Source organism: Sciurus carolinensis, chromosome 5 (assembly GCF_902686445.1).
Source record: "Sciurus carolinensis chromosome 5, mSciCar1.2, whole genome shotgun sequence".
Classification (NCBI taxonomy): Eukaryota; Metazoa; Chordata; class Mammalia; order Rodentia; family Sciuridae; genus Sciurus; species Sciurus carolinensis.
In genome coordinates, this window is record NC_062217.1 from 164322903 (window position 1) to 164345274 (window position 22372).

At 37.6% G+C, this 22372-nt stretch overlaps 1 protein-coding gene across 1 annotated transcript in view; it reads right to left on the reverse strand.

Moving 5' to 3' along the window:
- Rab11fip2 (RAB11 family interacting protein 2) overlaps nucleotides 1–21811 on the reverse strand; it is a 36682-nt gene extending 14871 nt beyond the window's left edge. The window contains 10 exon segments of the mRNA XM_053743404.1: nucleotides 15140–15179; nucleotides 15182–15232; nucleotides 15235–15261; nucleotides 15264–15467; nucleotides 15470–15607; nucleotides 16315–16456; nucleotides 16458–16720; nucleotides 16723–16757; nucleotides 21442–21568; nucleotides 21571–21811. Coding sequence (XP_053599379.1) covers nucleotides 15140–15179; nucleotides 15182–15232; nucleotides 15235–15261; nucleotides 15264–15467; nucleotides 15470–15607; nucleotides 16315–16456; nucleotides 16458–16720; nucleotides 16723–16757; nucleotides 21442–21568; nucleotides 21571–21793 — 1250 coding nt within the window. The 5' untranslated portion in view covers nucleotides 21794–21811.
- Nucleotides 21812–22372: the final 561 nt, after the last annotated feature.

Below are 22372 nucleotides of genomic sequence, written 5' to 3' on the forward strand. Positions count from 1 at the left end.
CCCTTCCTGGCTTTGTGACTTGGGCTCACTCACCTGAGCAATCTCTCTCACACCCCCAGCACTCATTTGCCAAAAAATACCTGCACCAGGACAGTCACTCGCTCTACCCAACCCCCTCAGCTCCATTTCATACAATGACTCCTCCTTCTAGTGGCCTAAACTTTCTGTTCCCAGCAACTCTTTTTCCCTGTCACCTTCTTCTCTGCACCCTCGACTTCCTAGGGTTGTTTTCAGGCCTTTCTCTCCACCCTGGTGATTCCATTCCCTCCACAACTTTGGCTGCAGCCACCACCTGCAGGGAGGACTACCAAATCTATTACAACTCTTCAACCATGCCTCTTCATCCTTTATGATACCACGTTTATAAATGTCTGGTGAAAGCCCCAGACTGGAAATCCCACCTGTACCTCTAAGTGAACGTGCCCCAAGTCAATCATCAACTTGTCTTCAGATCAGCTATTGGGTTTTCCTCTTCCTCCTGGAACAACTAAACTCCTGAGCACCCAAAGTAAAGCACTAGAGACACCCTGCAGCCCAGCTGCAGCTTGCCTGCTTCGTAAACCCACCCCCACTCAGCTGGGCCATGATCTCTCATCACCCCGCTGCTGCTTGGCACCCTTACCTTCCCATCACAAGACCCAACACCCCTCGTCTAGAGCAGCAACAGCCTCTTAACTCCCTGCCCTCCTCATCCTGTCTACCAGGCACTGCTGACCATGGCCTTCTCAACATCAAGCTAACCTCACTACTCAACTATCAAAAAACTTATGGCTTCTAACATCCTCTGGAATAATGACATGATTTTTTAGCCTGGTTTTCAAAGCCCTTTCTTCAGACCATACCAATTCATCTTTCCAGCTGACTGGCCGACACTTGGTGCCCAGGCACAGCCTACTTAACTGCTCAATGTTTCATACTCTAACATTTAAAAGACAGAAATGCCACCATGTCTTTCAAAAGAATTAAGAGTAACAGGGGGTTGAAGGAAATAAATATGAAAATGATTCATATGATGAGGATTCAAACATAAGGTACAAAAGGTGGCTTTCTCTGTATCTCCCTTCCAATCCCTTCTTACTGGACTCTGCTTAAAGGAAGGAACCAGATCTCATTAACCTTTCCATCCCAGCATCTGACACAACATCTACCCCATGGCAGATGTGCAATACACGAATGAATACCTTAATTCATTTAGGTAACAAAATTTTTACAGCAACTGGGATAACCGCTGAATGAGTAAATCAACAGGAGGTCCATTAAAGTTCAACCAACAAGATGTGAAGTTCCCCAAGAGCAAAAGAAACTTTTTCTGAACAACAAAGTTTACTTTTTCTATTTCTAAGAATATATTCATGGAATATTCTTCAGTTCTTTTAAGATAGGAAGAATTATTCTAATATTTACAACTGCCACTAAAAATTTAAATGTTTTCAAATTGAGGACTTCCAATAAAACCGATTCAACTAGCCAATTTATCCAGGACAACAAACAGGTTATGTATTCGACCACAAGACCAACTAATTTGAAATTCTTCTGGTAAATTCTAAAAACAGCATTTCTTATTTCATATTTTTATTCCATGAAGGTTACATGTTAAAGGAGTTTTTTAAAATGTTCTTTAATGATCCTCTTTTCAAAGCCCTAAAAAAGTAACGTGTCCAAAGAGAGACTGCACCAGTATGCTTATTAGCGCACTTCACCTAACTGAAATGCACAAGAGCAAATGGGGCTTAGAAGATGAGGGGAAACTCAGTCCTTTTCTTTTTTTTTTTTTTTTTCTCCTTCTTTCTTTTTAGGAAAAAAGCAAAGTACTCAGGACCAAATCAAATGAATGATATTATAGAGTAAAATACTCTATTCTCTCTCCTGGGACTGGGCACGCACATGAAACACTGATGACAAAACAGAACTAAGACATAAATGTCCATGGGGATTAACAGTAATTTCTTATTAACAGTCTCACGGGATATCTTTTATAAGATTTCAGAGGCAAGACAATTAAAACTTGTGGTCAGTGACACCAAAGAACCTGGACAGCAAATTCAGACCAGGCTGCTTTTCCATAATGAATAGTATATTATTGAAGAAAATCCCAAAACTGGAGGGTTTAAGAATGTCCATGAAATTAAGGCATGTTTCATCAAGAATATAATGTTCAATCAAGTTTAACTTACTACTTCCTCCTGGTGAAGAAAAGAAATAGTAATTATTTCAAGGAAAAAACAATTCACAAATCTCCAAACATAAGCCCTGTAGATCCTAAACTCCATTCCTTTACATCTAAGCCTCTCAAACTTTTTCCTCTTTAGTACCCCTAACTACATGACAAGAGTAAATCCAGGAACAAGCATAAGATTTCTTTGCTACCTGAACTTGAATTTAAAATTTCAGGTAAACTTTTGCCTCCTGTGTCTCTTAACGCAAACAGAATCTTTTGTACTGGGGCAGTTCTGTTATGCTCAGCCTGTTGCTCTGAGCAGACCCGAGCCTGCATCTGCCACAGATACTAATAATCATCATTTTTGTTTTGCTTTGTGATCAAGTCCATCTGATTTTCAAAGTGTAACGGCAGAATCAGGAAGAAGTGATGAGAACAGGTTCCAGCCTCTGACTAAAATCAGCAGAGTCCCCATCTGTCTATTGAGACCAACTCAGCAGTCTTGATCTGCTTTCCCCTGGGAGGAGAGGGTGAGGAAGGCCTAGGCAGAGGTGACTCCTTCATGAGGGTGAGGGTGAGGTGACCCTGGGTTTCTCTGGATCAGGTGAAAAAGGCTCGAGTGCCCGTAACACCCTTGGCCAAGACAACAGAAGGTTAACCTTTCTGTGTCTGAGAAAAAGCCATGTCCTAGAAAGGAAACTAGGGTGACCTCTGATCCCAGAGAGGCCTCAACTGTTCAATAACAACCTGCAGCAAGGGCCCTGGCCAGCAAGTACCCTGGCTCTGCAGAGCCTTCAAGGTGGGTATCCAAAGCGGCCAGACTTCTCAGGGCGCTCCCTGGAGTGAGGTGTAGGCTCCTGCACATACTTCATTTTGATAGCAGAGCTGCTGGCGACTGGGGGGCTTCCCACCATACGACACTCCATGCTGAGAAGCCCAGCCTATAAACATGCTTACCAGTTTAGAGCTGTTTCAACAGAGCTGTGGAATTTATGTGCAATGGAAAAGAATACATTTTTGTATGATAAAACACTCTCCAGGTCCCCAACAAATGAATAATAATCTTACTAGAAACTATAAATTATACTACACACATCTCTCAGTTTGTTCTAAATGTTTCTTCATAAAAAAACACAATAATATTCAAGAACAATTAAAACACAGGTCCCCACTAAGGCAAAGGTTGCAGCTTTGATATATCTGAATATCTATAATTCCTTCTGCCACAATAATTTCTCCATTGTCCTGATCCTGTAAGTTATATAATTAAAATTACTTTTCACGGCAACAAAGTTTAGTTCTCCATCTGCAGTAACACTTAGGAATGCACCTCACTGGCATCTTTGAGTTCATGTGTCTGTCCTATTCAGGTCCACATCAGGTATGCAACAGCAGTGTCCCTGTTCTGAATGTTCATAAAACAGAATTTCTTAGTATCATTCAAATGCCACAAACTCTTCATACTTTCTAAAGAATTAGGTGCAAATTCGGGTGTAAGAATTCCTGGGAATCCCTAAGACGTTCCATCCCCACTTGCTTTAGTTTTAGACAGGCTGGGTCCATGATAGGCCCTCAAAGCACTCAGCTTTTCCTTTCCCCCAAAGCCCTTCCTTCTCCACACAGATCCATCCTCTGTGATGCTGCACGTCTAGCCAGTCAAGAATGCCTAGGCTGTTGAAGTCTTCCCACCTACCTTCCTGGGACACTCATCTCATCCGCACTTACCTATGGAACTAATTACATAGTTTGTATCAGACACTCTGCCTTTTGCATCCTTTGTATCAAAGAATCAACAGAATTCTTACAAGGGAAAGGAGAGTAATACATAACCAAGGAAGGGCAAAAAATTTCAACCCTTATATCAAGTTTAAAAGCAAACAGTTTTATTTTAGAATGTCACCCTATACGTACTAAGGACAGCAGGCCTGAAGGAGATGACGTTATGAGCTCCTATCCACATCTGTAAGTACAAGAGATATTCCATAAGATAACTTGATGACAGTCCAAAAAGATTTAACATTCATTTTGGTCATGTATTTTTGTTAAGTAAGGAATACATGAGAATGACAGAACAGTAAAAATATAAAAATTACTTCAGGCACATTAAAGAACCTCGAGTTCAGAGACTGCTCAGGCTATTATACACTACTGGCGAAAAAGAAAAAAGAGAGTACTTTCAGGTATAAAGAAAAAAAGAATCCTCTCCAAATCTTGGTTAGAAGAAATATACCAGGCCAGGCACAGTGGGATGTGCCTGTAATCCCAGTAATCTGGAGGCTGAGACAGGAGGACTGCAGGTTTAAGGCCAGCCTTAACAATTTAGTGAGACTCTGCCTTAAAATAAAATAAAAAAAGGGCTGGGGATGGAGTCCAGTGGTAAAGCACCCCTGGATTATATTCCTAGTTAAAAAAAAAAAAAAGTTTCCCAAAGGGAACTCTGAAATGTTCTGAGGAATTTTCAGTATTATGCTGCACTTATTCTTCTTACTATGATAGTTTAAACTGTTTCTGAAGAAACTCTAAGGGTTTTTTTTAAAGTTGAGAATATATTATCACATGGAAAAATTCCACCCAATTTATTTAAAGCCATTGTTACATTGATGCTGAGTGAGAGGATGATAGCAAAAACCACCATTTTCAGACACACTATGTATCCAACACCACCCTCAGCACTTCTTATACATCCCATTATTTAATCTCCTCTCCACCAAGACTATTATCCCCATTTTACAGTTGAAAATACATATCTGTGAAAAGTAAGATCATACAGCTATTCCACAGAGTGTCAAACCCAGACTTGATTATACTCCCTTCAGAACATTCTTTTAGTCAATTTATACTTTCATGTAACATTGTAAAATCCTTCACTGGAAGAAATGAATGAAATATACTTGTGAATCCAAACTTAAATAATGTTTAGCATGATTTTCATTTTTAATAATTTTGGGTAATTAATTTCTTTGAACATGAAAAATCTTTGAGAAAACAAACATCCTATGCATCTGATAAACAAAATATGTGATTAACCTGAACAGCCCCATTCCCATACCAGGCTCCATAACAAAGAGTTCATTATATTTAATGTCGAACTGCTGCAGGGCACTTGCTAATTGGCTCCTTGGTTGCCTGCAGTAGCAAACATACTTCCTCAGGAACCTACCAGGCTGAGAATGACAGACGCAGATACTGCTCCATAACTCCAAGAGAACAAAAACGGTAAAATTACTCAGTGGTTAGTGAAGAGCTAATGATATAATAGTGCAGCTATTAATCAAATATTCCTTCAAAATGTATCAGACCATTTTTTAATAAGCTTTCTTGCTATTTTCTAAAACAGAGGTGTCTATCAATTCATTCCCCAACATATAAAATCATGCTCAATGGTCATGACCACGCTCAAAGGCCTCTTTCTCGAAGCACTTCCCAACCCCCAGGAGACTGAACTGCTTTTTCCTCTACCTTTCCACAGCAAACTTCACCTCCTTCTGCTCAGCACAGTTCACTCTGCATTGATCATGAGTCCTTCTTACCATCCCTCTCCACTGCTGGCACAGCTAGGAATTTAGTGCTCCATGAATCACACTGCAAACCTTTAGCCCAAGTGGAGCTCTACACACATTCGTTTAACCATAAAGAAAATGGGCAAGTTGAATTGTTTTACTCTAAGAAGGCCAAACTGATTCAAGTAATTGCTATTTAAGTGGTATTAGTACTTTGACCAGAGAGATTTCTAAGCTTAAAATAGCACATAAAAACATTTTTATTTGATACATATTTAACACATAATACATACTCTAATACTTATTTATAATTACATAGTAACCTTTGCGATTTTTGGCAGTACTGGAGATTGAACCCAAGGGTGCTTAAGCACTAAACCACATCCCCAACCCTTTATATTTTTTATATTGAGAAAGGGTCTCGCTAAATTTCCCAGACTGACCTTGAACTTGCCATCCTCCTGCCTCCACCTCCCAAGTCACGGGGATTATGCGTGAACCACTGCATACAGCTATAGTAACATATTTAATACAACAAATCAAAGAGGAATAATTCACCCTTAAAATGTAAGTCCAAGGACACAAATGTCAAATGTCTGGATCCTATTATTTTAGAAACCAATTGAATGCATATAAGGAAAACTTTTTTCATTATCAAATTAACTGCTTTTTTATAACACCAGCAACTATTTAAAACACTCTGGTCACAAGGTAACACTACAACCATAAATTAAATATACAGAAACACTATCTGTATTTCAAAATGTAAAACTTTGTCATTAAAAAAAAAGTGATTACAGCTGATGTGGTTCCAGTGTCCCACCTGGAGATGTTCTAAGCACAGAAGCAGGAGGCCCAGAGTGGTGGTGCCCACAGAGGTAAGGGCTACGCACAAAAGAGACACAAGTTGTTCCCTCAGTGAGAAACGACCAGGAGGAGTCTAATGGGGACAAGATTTGGTAAAGCCAAAACCACCGGAAAGAAATTCATGTAGTAATTAAATGCATAAATCCATAACTGTTATTGAATTTGGCATTCCTGTGTTCAAAAAACATATAGTTATGGTTTGAAAAACAAATTGTCAAGAACTGCTATTGTTTTGATACTAATTTGCTAGTCTCAACTCAAAACACATATTCCTGTTCTCTAACAAAAATGTACAATAAGACAGCACCTTGTGGGGGGGGAAAACGCACAAACCTCAAACCTTTTCATCAAACTAATATCTTATTCAAAGACTACAGACTTAACACTGTTGCACTAAATAATATGGGTTTTTTTCAAGTGCTACGTTTCATCAAATTTAAGACCCATCACTCAAAATAATTCTGATTGCTTCTTCCCCACCACCAAAACAACCCCACCCAGCCAAAAGCAGAATGGGCAACTCCTGTCTATTTTAGCCCAGAAATACTTCTCAAAGATGTTCCCTTCTTTTCCATCCTCCCTGCCAACTGACCTCCACCAACTAGGTTCTTCACTAGTTTCCTGTCACTCTCCTCCTCCCTGCTCTGCCAAGTACGATGTGCTTGCCAGGTTATCACATTAGTTCAATCACCACAACCCAACTTAAAAATGTCGATGGCTCCCCAGTGCCCACACAAAATCCAGTCCTTAGCATGAAATTAAGACCTAATATTTACACACCATCTCTTCTATAAGTTTAAGGAACAGGAATGATATCTTAATAGTCTAATTTCCTTTTATATGGTAAATACTCAAAAACAGCAATAATGAAAATATTATTTGATAATCAGAACTAAAATTCAGAAAAAATTATCCTGATAGACTTGGGTAGCCACATGCACCAAGAGACAATGGAAAAAACTATGAGATTCATAAGGGGTTTTAGGTTCTTCACTTTTAGAGTATAACATGTGTGGGAGGTTTTTGAACCAAAACTCAAGATTTATACCTCAGCAATATAAAATTGATATGGAAAATAACTCGATCAAATATTTGCCACTGGGAATACCATCAACTCTCAAACTGGATAGTATTATGAGAGCCTGATTGGAGGAACCAGGGCTAACATGTAAAAATCAAACTGGCACCAAGCATTCTCTCCTATGGCCTCGATCCTGATTATTTAAATGTTAATGGGGGAGCAAAGTTAGTCTAGAATAGGCATGTTCGCTAACAAGCCACAGATGAAAAACATACAATAAATGTTTAAAACAAATGAGCATCATACAATTTGTTTCTAATATATTTTTTCCTCAATATAGAGGTTCATTAATGGCAATTAACAAAGAATGTTAATCTACATTAACAAGCTCCACTGCTTGTTGGTTTTATAAACACATAATTCTCTCAAACTCTACATTAAACCAAAACGCTCACATATCGATTTACAAAAATCAGCACCCTGGGGTCATTGGAATATAATCTTAATACTTTCCTATCAGAAACCTCCAGAGGACTTACAGACTCTATCTTGTATTTGATCATATCCTAACAACCCATTCTCTTTAACTACTGGACTTGCTATGTGTTATCCTGTGTCCAGTGCCTAAGAGCTCGTTAATTACCTAAACTATATCTCCATAGGTCTTGTTAATTACCCGTCTCCTGTCTCAGAGGACCTTGTTAATAACTTGTACAGTCTCTCTAAAGAGGTCCTAACAACACATTAAAATTAAAGATGCTTTTCTTTTAGCACCTGTCAAGTGCTGTAAATTGAGAAATTTTCACATCAGTTTATTAACCTACAGTAGTTTTTGTGGGGTTTTTGGCTTGTTTTCTTCTCTCTACATAATTTCTCTATATCTCAATCTTTTCAATCTACCTGCTTAAAAAAAATAACTAACGAAGTTTGTATTTTTTGTTTTCAATTTTAAGATTATAAATATCAATTTGCATTAGTGAGTTAGTAAAAGGATGGCATGGTTAGTATCTGCAAATTAACCCATTGGGAGATGCACCAATTAATGAGACCTATATAATGAGTATTAGGATGACAAAAGGGTGAAAAAGTTTCAAGTAGTCTCTGGGGAATTAAACAGAAGTTCTAGTTAGTGTTATGGGAACTAATCACATCACATATTTCATGTTCGTGGCCACTGCTACATTGGAAACATTCTGCAAATCCCTGGACACTAATGGATTAATGGCTCTAAAAATCATCTCAAAAGTTTGTACTTTCTGTCTCATAAATGAGGCAAATTTTTGGCTGTGTAAAAGACTTACAGCCTACCGTGAACAACAGGCAAATTATCTTTATACAAATATGAATAAAAAGGAATTATTGCTATTAAAATAAACCTTATGCACAATAGGTTTATTTCATCAAAGACTGAGCTTTAAACTCTTTCAGGAAAAAAAAATTGTCCATAGGGGGCGTTTTAAAAGTGACGGTTTAAAATCTTTAGGATCATTTGTTTACCATTCTTCTTAAAATCAAAATGTAACCTTACACAAGTCCATTTATTCATGGGCATGTTATACAACTTTGTAATAATGGTTACCTGCTAATAGGCCTACTGTGATTTTTGATTTGTGAAAATTAAAAACACACTTAAATATGCATTCTGGAAGCCAATGTTTTATAGCTCCTAAGAAAAAGATGACACGATCATAGACAGGAGTTGACTAATTAAAAAAGGAAAAAAGAGAAGGAGGAAAAGAGGTCAACCTGACGTCAAAGGCACCTGTCACGTAAATTATAAAATAAGAGTGATAAGTATGAATCGTGATCTTAGTATTGCCATAAAAAATATTTGGCCTGTTCATCAGCTAAGGAGGAGGCAGGCTCTTACATACAGCAAATACTGCAAATGGAAATACATGCTTTAATAAAATCAATCATACCAGGAATAATAATAATATAAAACAAGCCAGTAAGTTATCCTAGAGCCACTGAGAATTTACTACCTGGTATTCATAACTGCAGTGAAGCTGAAAGTGACGAAGTAGGAGCACACCCTGTTTGGAAGTCACAAACAGACCTTTGTGCCCTAAGCAAAATTCTCTAAGTCTCTCCCATTGTTGCTGATTGGCTGCTCCACTAACCTCAAATTACATTAGCTTATCACAGAGTAGGCTTATATTATTGATTTTTTAAAATTTCAAAGTACATACGTAGCAATTTCTTCTGTATGCTAATGAAATGTCTTAACCAGGTGGTGTTCTGAACTTCCTCAGGGAGTCTGCAGCTCCTGAGAAAGCATACGCTGGAGCTCCTCTTCAGCTGACCATGGGCTGCACATCATTCATGGTAACTGATGCCCTGAATATTAAATAGATACTTCTGTCTGGTCTTTAATATCCACTCTAATTTAGGTGCTTTTTACCTATTCAACCAAATCTCCTACTCCTCTCTTTATCCATTTCAGCCAAGCTGACTTGTCTACTCAGTTAGGGTCTGTCTCGAGCAGTAAGCAAAGCTAGTAGGACCAAGTTGCCTGTTCTGTTCAAATACAAGTTTATTAGCACAACTCCTGATTCCCAGTCATCAAAGAACGTAATCAATACTTACCAAACGGTGATACAACTTAGATCAGCAAGTTTCAAATTTGATAATCTGCAGGAAATTTTTTAAATGTTGATTTTCCTTTCAGGGTCCACTCACTAAAGATTCTAATTCCCTCTGAGGTGAGATCCAACACACTGCAGTTAAAATATATATATGTATAATATATATATATATATATTCATTTTTAAAAAAAAAAATATATATATCTCACCAGGAAACCATGATGATGAGCACCAAGGACGTGTATTGACCTAGGTGCTGGGGACCTCTAATAAAGAAGATTCGGCATGACTGGTAGGAAGCTTCCACAGCTCAGTGGAGAAGACTATAACTAGACTCGAAATATTGCATAGCAGTTCTGATTTCCATAATAACAGAAATCAAGAAAAAGAAAACACCTGGTTACTACTCAGGAAAGCAGTAGAGTTCTCAGCTCAAGGACAGATGGGCTGATGGCACTCAGAGACAAGTTGAGTGTACCCCACAACTGAGCCCAGGAACGGAGATGACAAGACTTACCAGACCCTCAGGGTAGAAAGGTGTGCTAAAGAAATTAACTTACCGAGAAGAGCAGTGAGGAACAGTAAACATTAGGTGAGAAAAGTCTGAAATACAATAAGCCCTGAAATTCAGAAAGAAGAGTTCAGATTTGGGATTGCAAACCAGTAGATCTTAAGCATTTTTGATCTGGACTTTCTTAAACAGAACAAACGGTACTATGACTCATATACCCTGCTTAGTAGGGTGAATAATGTTAATTTCTGTAACAAATATATACAAAAATTTCAGCAACTTAATATTCAGAGAATTCTTCTTTCAGACAAAGTCCACCTGGTTGTTCCTGGTCCAGGGCCTTCAAACACACATGGGGTCCCTACTACTCCTATCTCACGGCTTTGCCTTCCTTAAAGACCCCTGCATTCAGCTAGTGCTGGGGCAGTACTCCATACCTATAAAAGGCCCAATAATAAATATTTGGGCTTCTCAGGCCATACTGACTCTGACACAACCGCTCAACTCTACCACTGTCACACAAAGAAGTCATACAAAGATGAGGGGAGCCGTGTGCCAACAAAACTTTATTTATAAAAACAGGCAGCACATCATGTTTGGTCACAAGCCTCATTTGTCAGCCCTGGTCTGGACATGTAGGGGACTGTGATTTTATCTCTTCCACTAGCTCTTTATAAGATAAACTTGGTCACTCATCCCTACCTAAGAGAAGGGTCTAAGCTATGTCCCAGCTTCAAGAAAAAAAAAAAAAAAAAAAAATTCGGTCTGGTATGTTAACCATTTCCACTTTTCAAATTATTTTTGAGAATTTGTCAAAAAATCAGTTGATGGTAAACAATTTTTTTTTAAAAGGTATAACAAACATACAAGCACATTGTTTTTACAAAATACATTCTGCAGATGCAAACAAGAGCTGCATTACAAGTTGTGGGGACAACTATGTAACAAATAAGCTGATAAGTCAGTTGATAAATGACAAAGGTAAAATTCGCTGATACATATGATGTTAACCTACTGTTGTTGTGTATCAGTAAAAGAATAGCAGCATTTTTGAAACACAAATGACTCAATACCAATAATAAGCTGATAAAACATTTCCTGAAATTTGTAAAACTTCCACATACACTCTCAACTACCTGCTGTAGTTCTGCAGATGCCCACTGTTCCACGGCCTCCAGACTTCTCAGTAGAGAGCTGACCTGGTGTCAAGGGCTCACACCATGCTATACAGTCAACTCAGTTCCATTTCCTTCTGGTTACGCAACTAAACTATTTCTGAACTGACTGCATGGCACCGGGACACATGTGAGCTCTAGCCAATGGGACATGTGGAGAAGTAATGCAGACCACCACCAGGCCTTACGAAGAAATGTTCCACCCGTGATCCTCCCTTCCCTTGCCCTGCTGCACTGATCCCGGAGGGCTTGTGATAAATGGTGGCATTCAAGAAGGAAAGGGCCTGAGAAACCGTGTGGTGCTGAATGACCGCATGGAGCAGAGCAGCCATGTTTTCCATCCCCATCTCCATGATCTGTTTTGTGACAAAAGTGAGCAACAGACTTTTACTGTGATAAACCACTGAGATCCCGCATTGTTTATTACAGCTAGGGGAACAATTCCAAGAATAGAAGCAAAGTGAAGGATGTTTTGTGATTTCTTTTTTTTTGCAGTACTGGGGACCGAACCCAGGGCCTTGTGCTTGCATGGCAAGCACTCTACCAACTGAGCCGTATCCCCAGCCCTATGATTTTCAATGTGATTTCTTCAGGCAGACTTCACTACATGAAGAAAGAAAAACTCTAACTTCTAGAAAAGAGTTCCTTAGTAATTTAAAATTGTTTGCATAAGAAAATTCTCTAGTTTTAATCATATTTACTTAAACAGCAATAATAGAGTTTCTCTGTTCCTGCCATCTCAGATGAACCAATCCCCTCACCAAAATCCAAATCCAGGTCCACAGCTGTATTCTCCTTTAGCTTTGCTCAGTGTTCTCACAAAGACTGGTCAGAAGGGTCCAAGAAACTCTGGTAAACAGTCTATTTAGCACTATTAGAAAAATAATGCACAGCATGTGTCCTCGTGATTTGAGTCTATAGCTTCAAAAGCAGTCTGGATCATTAACTCGAGAAATTTAAACTGTCCCACATATTGGAGGGATGATACTGGGAGGACAAACAGGATCCTGTACACTGCTATGTAAAGACCACACTATCTTGACAGTATTTGCCCAAATTCTACCCAAGACAAAGCTGCCTGCTGAAAATATGAACTGTACTCTTTCCCTGAGTCAACTTACATTCAACTCTTCTTTTTTACACTATTTATTAGAACTACCCCTTTATTGCAAATGTTTCACATTTACCACAAAGATAGCTTATGGCACAAAACAAAATCTCCCAGGATTTATACATTCTGTCCTTTCTGCCCTCATATCTGCCACCTCCTAGGTATGAAGAAGAAAAAGTCTTAAAATTTTAAATAATCTATTTTTACATACATGCAATCATTTTCTACATACATCATGAAACAGCTCTAATTTTTAATAGGCAGAGGAATAATGAAGTAACTCAACCAAAGTCTTAATATGCCAAAAGGCCACATGTACTTTTAAAGCTTAAGGCAATCCATGAGTGCAGACCAAGTCCAGGGCAATTAAAGATCTGAGTATACTTATTATTCAAATGCTGACATAATTTTAAAATATTATTTTCCTATCATTTCCCATTTTCTTGCTTTTCATTAACTTTAAAATTACCTAATTACTCAATCTCTAAGTTATCTTTTATCTTGCACAGTTGTTTTCAACAACGTTCTACAAAACAAAGTTTAGTAAAAGTGAAGAAAAAACTAATACATGTTCACTTACCCCTTAATGTAGGACTTAATGAAATATATGGATACTACACAAAATACCAAACTACACAAAATACCAATACAAAATATTTTAGAATAGCACTTCAAAACTCCAAACTTTACAAGAAAACATTGACACCAATGGTGAAAATTTATTTCTCTGGAGTACAGTCTATAACAAAACTGAATGATGCTTCTAAAACCACAGCAAATACCCATTTATTGATAAAACAAAAGAAATGTACACTTCCTTTCAAAAATTTTAAATACATGGCTTCTGATGCAATGGAAGATGCACAAGGGAGGGGAAGAGACAGCCTCCCAGGGAGACTGTCACACTACACTTGAGGCTTACAGTGGGACAAGCAAGGAACTACTCATGAATAAAATGACAGGCGATACAAAACATAAATACAAGTGGGGTATCCCTTACCCAAGATGCATTTGGAGCTTTCTGGATTGGGAATATTTGCAGACTTTGTAAGTTGAGTATTCCCAATCCAAAAATCCAAAATCTAAACTGTTTCAAAATCTAAAATTTCAAGAGTTCCATCTATTACACAACCATTAATGCTGAAGCCCACACTTCTTAAGCAAAAGCATTTTGATTTCAGGTTTTCTGACTGGGATGGCTCAACCTGTATTAGTCACCATTTAGGGTGTTCCCTATTTGGGGCTGGCTTTGTACTATGTACTTCACGTACTATTTTATCCTCACTGAATCCTATCGACTAGAGATTATTTTAGTGCTTCAAGATGAAAATGCTGATGTTTCTGGAGATCACAGCACCAAAAGCCAGGATTCCTAGCCAAATCTCTATGTTACACAGTACTGACTGAAGGAAAGAATTCCCTTACATGGCAAACATTCTACCATGCTCCTCAATGATAAATGAGATTTCATAAATTGATTTTATTCCTTGCTTGAGGTTTCTTATTTCTTCCATCATTCACAACTGCAAAATTCATTAATTGCATGTTAAATGCATATAGTTCCAAATTCTAAGGAATAAAAAAAAAAGTACCAGTATACACAAAATTGAAAACCTCAGAGTTTGACAGTCTGATCTTTATCATAATGATTATTCCTGTGATCATAAATCTTCATATAGATCCATTTTGTGTATTTATAATATCCACATGGGTCACCGAATTCCAATGAAATTCACGAAAAACTATTCCTAAACAACCATTTAGTAAGAATATTTATTAATCTATTTGAAATCATAATAGAAACATCAATACTTCAGTATTAATTCTTAAACAATAGACCATGTGCTGCTACTGGTCTACTAATCCTCTCTAGACAGCCCAGGCCTAATCCCTAGAAAACATGTAGGAATAAATTTCTGGCTTGCATTCACACCCGGGATTATTCACTCTCACCCTGTCTCATCAAAAGTCATACTGTTTCTCCAAAAAGTTTCAGTGAGTTTTGGCTTACATAAGTGCGAGCAGACTAGGGTAGGAATGAGAATCTTTTACCCTTTTTATCCTTCTAAGATAAAATGTTCAATTCCAAAGATGTATGCAAAATTACTTGGCTCTATAAGCAATTATAAAAAAAGAAAAAAAAGAAAATTTCCAAGTAAAATAAAAAGAATTTATTTTATAAATAGCACAATCTTCCCCATTCAAAGCTTACTTGAAGATGGCATTATATTTGAAGCCCTGAATTTGTTGTAAACGGATTAGTTGAGTCATAGTCAAAATAGTCCTGACGATTTTCATACATGCATTAGGTGACTTCAAGTCACAGGGCTATCAGATCCCCCATTGTTAAGTTTATCAGATCTTCTGCTATCTTTTTTCCCAGTTACTCTTTCAAATAAGCTAACTTTCTCCCTTTTCTCTCTTTTATTTTCTTTTCTTACTTCAACTGGTTTTGAAAATAAATTCATGCTGCTGTCCCATGATTCACTGCCTTTCCTCAAATGGATTTTTCTTCCTGGCAGTGTTGCGAATTTTGGGGTAATGAAGCAGTCACATTTGTAAATGGGTCATTTTGTCTTCCAAAAGACGATTCACCTTCACCCACAATGCTGTCAGGTTGGTTCATTTTAGAAGTATCAAAGCTTAATGCTCTTCTGTGTGGAGACTTAAGACTTCCTACAAACAATTTGTAGTTAGTACATAATCAGTGACACATTACATCACACTATTGACACATTCTATGTGCATTCTGCTGCTTTTAGAAGGAGTATAATGAGCTATTTAAGGTATTAACCTTAAAAATAATCAAGGAACACCAATCTTAAAATGGTAAGGTATAACATTCCAAAGTTAGGCTACTACAATTAGTGTCTTGTTAGACAACTAATAATTTACTTGGTTCAGAAACCATCACACAAACAACTATAATGTCAAAACTAGAGGACCCATGGGCATGATAATACTGGAAATTCTCAGTTATTTTTTCATCATTAGCATTAAATTTACTGTGTAACTTATATAAAGTTTTTTTTTTTTCCAAGAACCTTATGATGAAATTCAATGTTCATTTAGCTTCAGGCTTTCAGGCTTTCTAGACAGGAGAAACAACAATTAAAAAAAAAAAAAAAAAAAAAGCCAGGCCATAAAAAGAGACTGAAACTCATTTTATTATCACCTAATAAAATATATATAAATGCAGACAAACTCTGCTTTCAGTTACTTATCAAGGATACAGTAGGCACTCAATATTTGATAAATGACTATATTTATAAAATACTACCAAGAAACTGCAATTTAGTTTTTCACTTAAAAGAAGTTAAACTTAGAAACTACGAGAGTAGTTGAAGACCACTGAGGACACAATGCAAAGAAGGTACCACTACCATTTTCTGGAACAACTCCAAAGGACTCTATCTGGCGTCCAAGAAGATGCGTGTGACCTACAGCACCAGGCTTCAGTTTCTCAGTGGACATGTGGGATCCCGTTAAATCAGACATTGAATGTGCAGAAGAGAGTCGCTGAGGAACCCAAAAGAAAAGGCTTTTTTGGTTTGGATTTCATCTGTATTTCACCACTTGGAAACTCAGTACTGGCATCAGGCATGGGAGTGCTTGGAATGATTGCCGAAGATGTATCAGAAAAAGTCCCATCATTTTTTCTACCTTTCATCTTATCTTTTAATTTTGCAAAAGGAGATCTTGTTTTGTCCTTCATTGATAAGTCAAACATACTTGCTGTCATATTGTTCCTCATAAACTGAATATTGACCTTTATCTCACCCCTGTTTTGACTCTTTTTCCTTGTTTGGATTCTAACCTAAACCACCTTAAAGAGAAGAAAAAAAATGGGGTTGTAACATGTAATGAAGAAAGGCTATCAGACCTCGTTACACACAAGCAGTTCTTAGGTAAAGCTACTGCACACATCAAAGCATCCTGAGCACTGGATGAGAACCTGCTGGCCAGAGTATTTGTGGTTTCACTCATTGTTTCACTTTAAAAAATGGATCATTATTTCTGTGATGTGACATACACTGAAGGAACAGGTCTTTGACAAGTATAAGGTTTTCAGATAAGTTTTCTTCACAATTTGAAAATTACTCATCATGAAAAATTCTTATTGACAATAGCTAATATGTTTCCATATGAGATAAGTGTTACCAGTGGACTGAGAACATTTTGTAACATTAAAATACACTGAGGCAGAGACTTTGAACGAATCCACCAATTCAAATTATTTTTGAGTATCATAAAATAAGAAATATACTTTAATAACATTAATACTTTGCCCCACCCCAAAATATTACTCATGTCAAAGTATTATAAGAATTTTGTTAACACTTAAAACCACTACATAGTTTGCTAATCATTAAAATGCAAATGAAATAATGTAATTTAGATACATATAAAATGGATCAAAGTCTTTTCCTAAAGAAAATACACAAAATGAGTAAAACACAAGAGTGACAAATAATAAATCTTGCAAAATTTTTGAAAAGTTGAAATATTTCCTTTTAGAATCTATTTGCCTCACTTACTATTACTACTGTATAGTGTATTAGAGTATTACACTGCCCATTTTTAAATGTGTAGGAAGCAAGTTTATTTTGGTTTTGTCTATAGTATTTTTATTCCATAAGAATTCTCCAGGTTGTTGGTGTCACAAGTGGTCACTCTAGAGGGCAAACAGCCAGAAAACTGCAGATTCAAGTCGAGAAAAAAGCTCTATGATGTTTGCACATACTTAGCAATGAAGCATGATATCCATTCCTGCAGACAAGTTATTTAATATAGCTCTAATCAAGTGTAACAAATTTTCTTAGCTACAAAGGAACTCTGATCTAATTTTACATTAGTTCTTTCTCTCATTGTTACCAACAGGATTACCAAGGAAGACTGAATCAAGTGGGAGACTGGTTCACAGACCTTTCCAGGAAAGACAGACGTGACACACAACATACGCACCAGCTACAAGCATGTAGGATTTCCATGTGTATAATGAGTCAAAGCAAATCTGAGGAGAAATAAACCAATAACCCAAAAATGGAAAGTGGGGGAAAACAGTCAAAATTCATAGAATTTAGAAAGATCAAATAAATTCTCTGCTTTAACACACCTTATTTCATAGGTAAGGAAATCAAGGCTCCGAGAATGACACAATTTCCCAATGTCAGAACAAAGTCAAAAGGAAAAAAACGAAAGCTGATGAATAACATCTGCAGGAGAACAGAAGTTCTTCCTTACTCGAAGGATCACATGTGTTAATAAGGTTAAGCACATGGTGCCACATAGTACAGGGTGCTGCATTTAACCAGGAGATGGGACAGTCCCAAAGGAGGCAATGTAGATTCTTTATTGCTAGAGTGTAAGCTCTTTGAAGGCAGTTTGCCTTGCACTAAATAATACTCAATTTTTCATTTCCAGAATCACATTCTTAAAACCATCAACCCAACATTTGTTTTAAGCAGGAAATTCCGAAGACCTAGGTAAGCTTTAAAGAATAAATAAACTGTGTCTGAATAGCTATAAATACAGTATATTTTCCATCTCCCCACCAAGAATACTAATCTGCAAAGAACTCTAACAAATACACTAGTTTAGAAAGTAGTAATGACAAGAAATTTTAGTGGCTTTGTTTTGAAACTGATATAAGAGGGACAGCTTCAAGACTCAGTCCTGAGATGTTTGTTTCCCCACCCTATAAAAAGATAAAATGAAGACACAGCATTGGCGGTTCCCTGGATTAATGCTTAATTTTTTTTTCTCCCTCTAGAGTGCTGGATTTAAACTATATAACGACTCTGTTCAATTTTTAGTGGGCACAGGTCCATGTTCAAAAACCACCACACATGTGGGAACTATTCCCAAGCAATTGGTGCTGTGTGGTCAAAAATGGGACAAGGTTGGCAATAAGAGTGCCAGAGGCCAGGACGCAGGTGCACTGCAGAGACCCACACTAAAGTCCTAAAATCTGCATATGCTGGAATCATATCTAACTCTAGGGACTCAAATTGTTATTACTTTTTACCAGCATTTAAAAAAAAATCAACATCACCTTCTATTGTAAAAATCAATGGATATTACATAATAGCATCAACGATTTTACCATTCTATTATTAAACATTGTATTATTTCCTTAAATCTCATGCCAGAATCAACCCAGACACCCATTAAAGGTGCAGATACAGAAGTTCTCTTTCCACTCCTAGGATTTGGGCTTGGGCCCTTTTTCCCTTCTCCTTAAAAGAAATAAAATATTTTCAAGATATTAAAAATAAGTAAAATAATAGTCTTAAGCATCATGTTTCAACACAACTAGGAGACAAGACATAAATATTTGTCTTCAGTGTCAAAAAGTAAAAAGTATCACACCCATCGGTTTCATGGGACTTCTAAATCAGCTGGTAGTCTTCATCACTCATACCAGTTTTCCAAAAAGCATTTGGGAATATGCTGACAAGGTCTAGCAATCTGCAGAATATTAAATATCTTTCTTGCAATACACCGGTGGCTCAAATCTGTCTCTTACTGTGCCACATGTACAGCTGTGCTGGAAAAGGAAGCTATTAAATATATTAAAAATCTAGAATTATTACCAATAAACATACTTCATCAAATATGTGGTCCCCATTTAGCCACAAAGAAAATGTTAAGGGTTTCATAACATATGAAAATCGCTTTGAATGCAATAACATCACAAGCCCTGTTGATAACATTTCAAAGCATTTTTCCCAAAAAGTTCTAATCAATTTTATATAGACACTACAATATTAGGGTATTGCTCATAGCCACATTTATTGTAAATGTGACACTGCCAAAGACAGGAATAAAACAAGAAAAAACTTTAAAAAGCTATTTCGTCCTTAGAACTTTGGGTTCACACTTGGGCCTACTTTAACTTGAAAAATTTATGTTTCAGAGGCCTGCATTACATTATTCCTCAATAAAAGTACTGTTTAAGAACAGTAAGAAATTTGAAGTTACAATATACTTAAAAGTTTACATTCAAAACATTTTACGTAGTACATACTGGGTCACCCCAAAATGGCAATTTGAAACAAATTATTCAGTAATTACTCCCTTCTCATTTTCAATTTGAAGGAAACCGAATATAACTTTTTAATAAAGTATCAAGCAGTTTTCTATTTAAAATATTGATAGATATGTAACTCTGCACTTTTTAAAAAAAACTTTTTCTTCCTTTTAAAATATTCTCATCTCCTCAACTAGTTTAAATATTTACCATTTTTCCTCTTGCATTTCTAGTATTTTTTTTTCCTCGCTCTAGTCTTTTACCCCATATGTATTAAATCTTAGAAAAAGAACTGATTCAAAACAAAAAACTCCAATCAAGAGAAGTGCACAGACAGATATATTGGACAAAGCAAGGTATAGTTGTTTTAAAATATAAAAAATTAACATGAACTTAACATATTTTAAAAAGTTTTTTAAAGGGTAAATAAATTAGTTATGACTGGAAAAAAAAAAACCACAAAGGCTGTTTTGGAAATCTAAGTCCTCTTGTAAATTCAATCCAGTTTTCTCCCATTAATTAATTAATTCTTAATGTTCTCTCAGACTAAAATAATTTTAAGTTTAAGGATGGGGTGCATATATTTATTTATGAAAAACATACTACTTTTCAATTTAAGATATAATAGTCTGTCTTAATTTGTACTGTAATTTTTAAAATTGAACTATATCTAACTCAAGCATGAAAGTCACACTAAATAGGCCATGATTTTATTGAAAAAGTCATTAAATCTACATCACAAGAGTTTAATCACTGTCTCTAATCTTACAGCCATTAATATGATTTAAACACACTAGCTTTGCAGAACTAATTCTTAAATAATATAACAGCTTCACTATATTGCAAATTCAGAGGAAAATGTTAGTGGGTACAGGATTGAGATTTGTATGGATTTTTAAAATTTTATCTTTTAACAGCTTCATACTCTATCAACATGTAATGACCCTGAAAAGTGGGTGAGCTATAATAAAAGGCAACTGTGTTATAATGCTCAAATGAAATACCAAGTTTTAAATTTGATAATTCATCTTTTCAGAGTTCAACATACATATAAAGGTTACATTGGCAGATTTAATCTTCTGATTTTTCATTTCATGTACGTTCTAACGTTTAAACTAATAGAGTTACACCTGTATTAGTTTTAGTTGGTCAACAATGAGATCCAAGCTTCTCATAAAAAGTAAAATAATGTTAATTTTCTCAAATCATATTAATATTCTTAAAATTCAGTGCAAAATATTCAATCATTTAACAGATGTTTACCTTCAATAGAAATGAGAGAATGGACCATTAATCGCTCCATTTAAAGGATGTTTCATCACAAGGACTATTTTTACTTCAGTCATGCAAATAGGGTGCTTAAAACTGGCCATAGTTCAATCCAAAAACCAATGTTCCCCCCGACTCAATTTTCAAGATCAGAAAATCCATAAATAAGTTAAGCTCCCCCAAATTCAAAATAAATTACAAAACTTACTCTGTTTTCCTTCTTTGTTTGTCCTCAAAGATGTCATTGAGATTGATTGCCACCTGCCCTAAAAATTTATCCAGACCCACCAGGGACCTGTGCATAACTATGAGGAAAAGAATATATTTCTCTGGATTCCCTGCATTAGCAATCCAGGCAGCTCAAAGGAGGCCTCTTCCTTCCACACTGGCTCAAGGGTTTTTTCAGCTACTGAGGTGGAGTACTTCTCCTTGCCCAGCTGAATTATAGTGTATGTGTCATTGGTGCCACTTTTGCCTTTTGGCTTCAGATCTTTGGCTTGGAGCACTGTGACCTGCACGTGGGTCGGAAACCACTTTTGGGCTTGCTCGGACAGCATCATTCTGTCCTTTTTCTCTGCACCGGGTTCTGGAGCGCAGGCAGTGCCCCTCCCGCAGGGAGAGCCTAAGTCCTTAATCACTGCATCCTAAGGACACTCGACCGGGTCCGGCCGACTCGGGGCTGCCCAGCTACCCCAGGGCAGATGTCAGAGCGTCTCGCGAGGGCAGCCCGGGGGCACGGCTGCTTTGGGGGTCCCTTTCCTCGGGAGAAGCACAGGGGCCCACATCACCTGGCCGCTCCGTCCAGGCCTCCGCGCGGACGCGCGCGCCTCGCGTCGCCACCGTCCCGCGGCGCCCGCCCGGGGACGGCCCTGGGCGCGGCGGCTCCGGGGCCTGCGGGCAGGTGAGGCCTGGGCGCCCGGGGGCTGCGGAGGTGGGAGGCGCGCCCGGCCTCCCGCCTGCCTCCTGCGGCCAGGCCGCCTCCGCCTCCCCGCGCCTCCTGCCCGCCCCGCTCGCCCGCCGGCCGGCCCGGCTCCTCCTCCCGACCCCGGTAATACGAACCGCCGGCGGCTCGCGCGGCCTCGCTCCCTCTCGCAAACCTCTCCTCCCGCCTCCTCCCCCTCGCCTGGACTCCTCCTCCC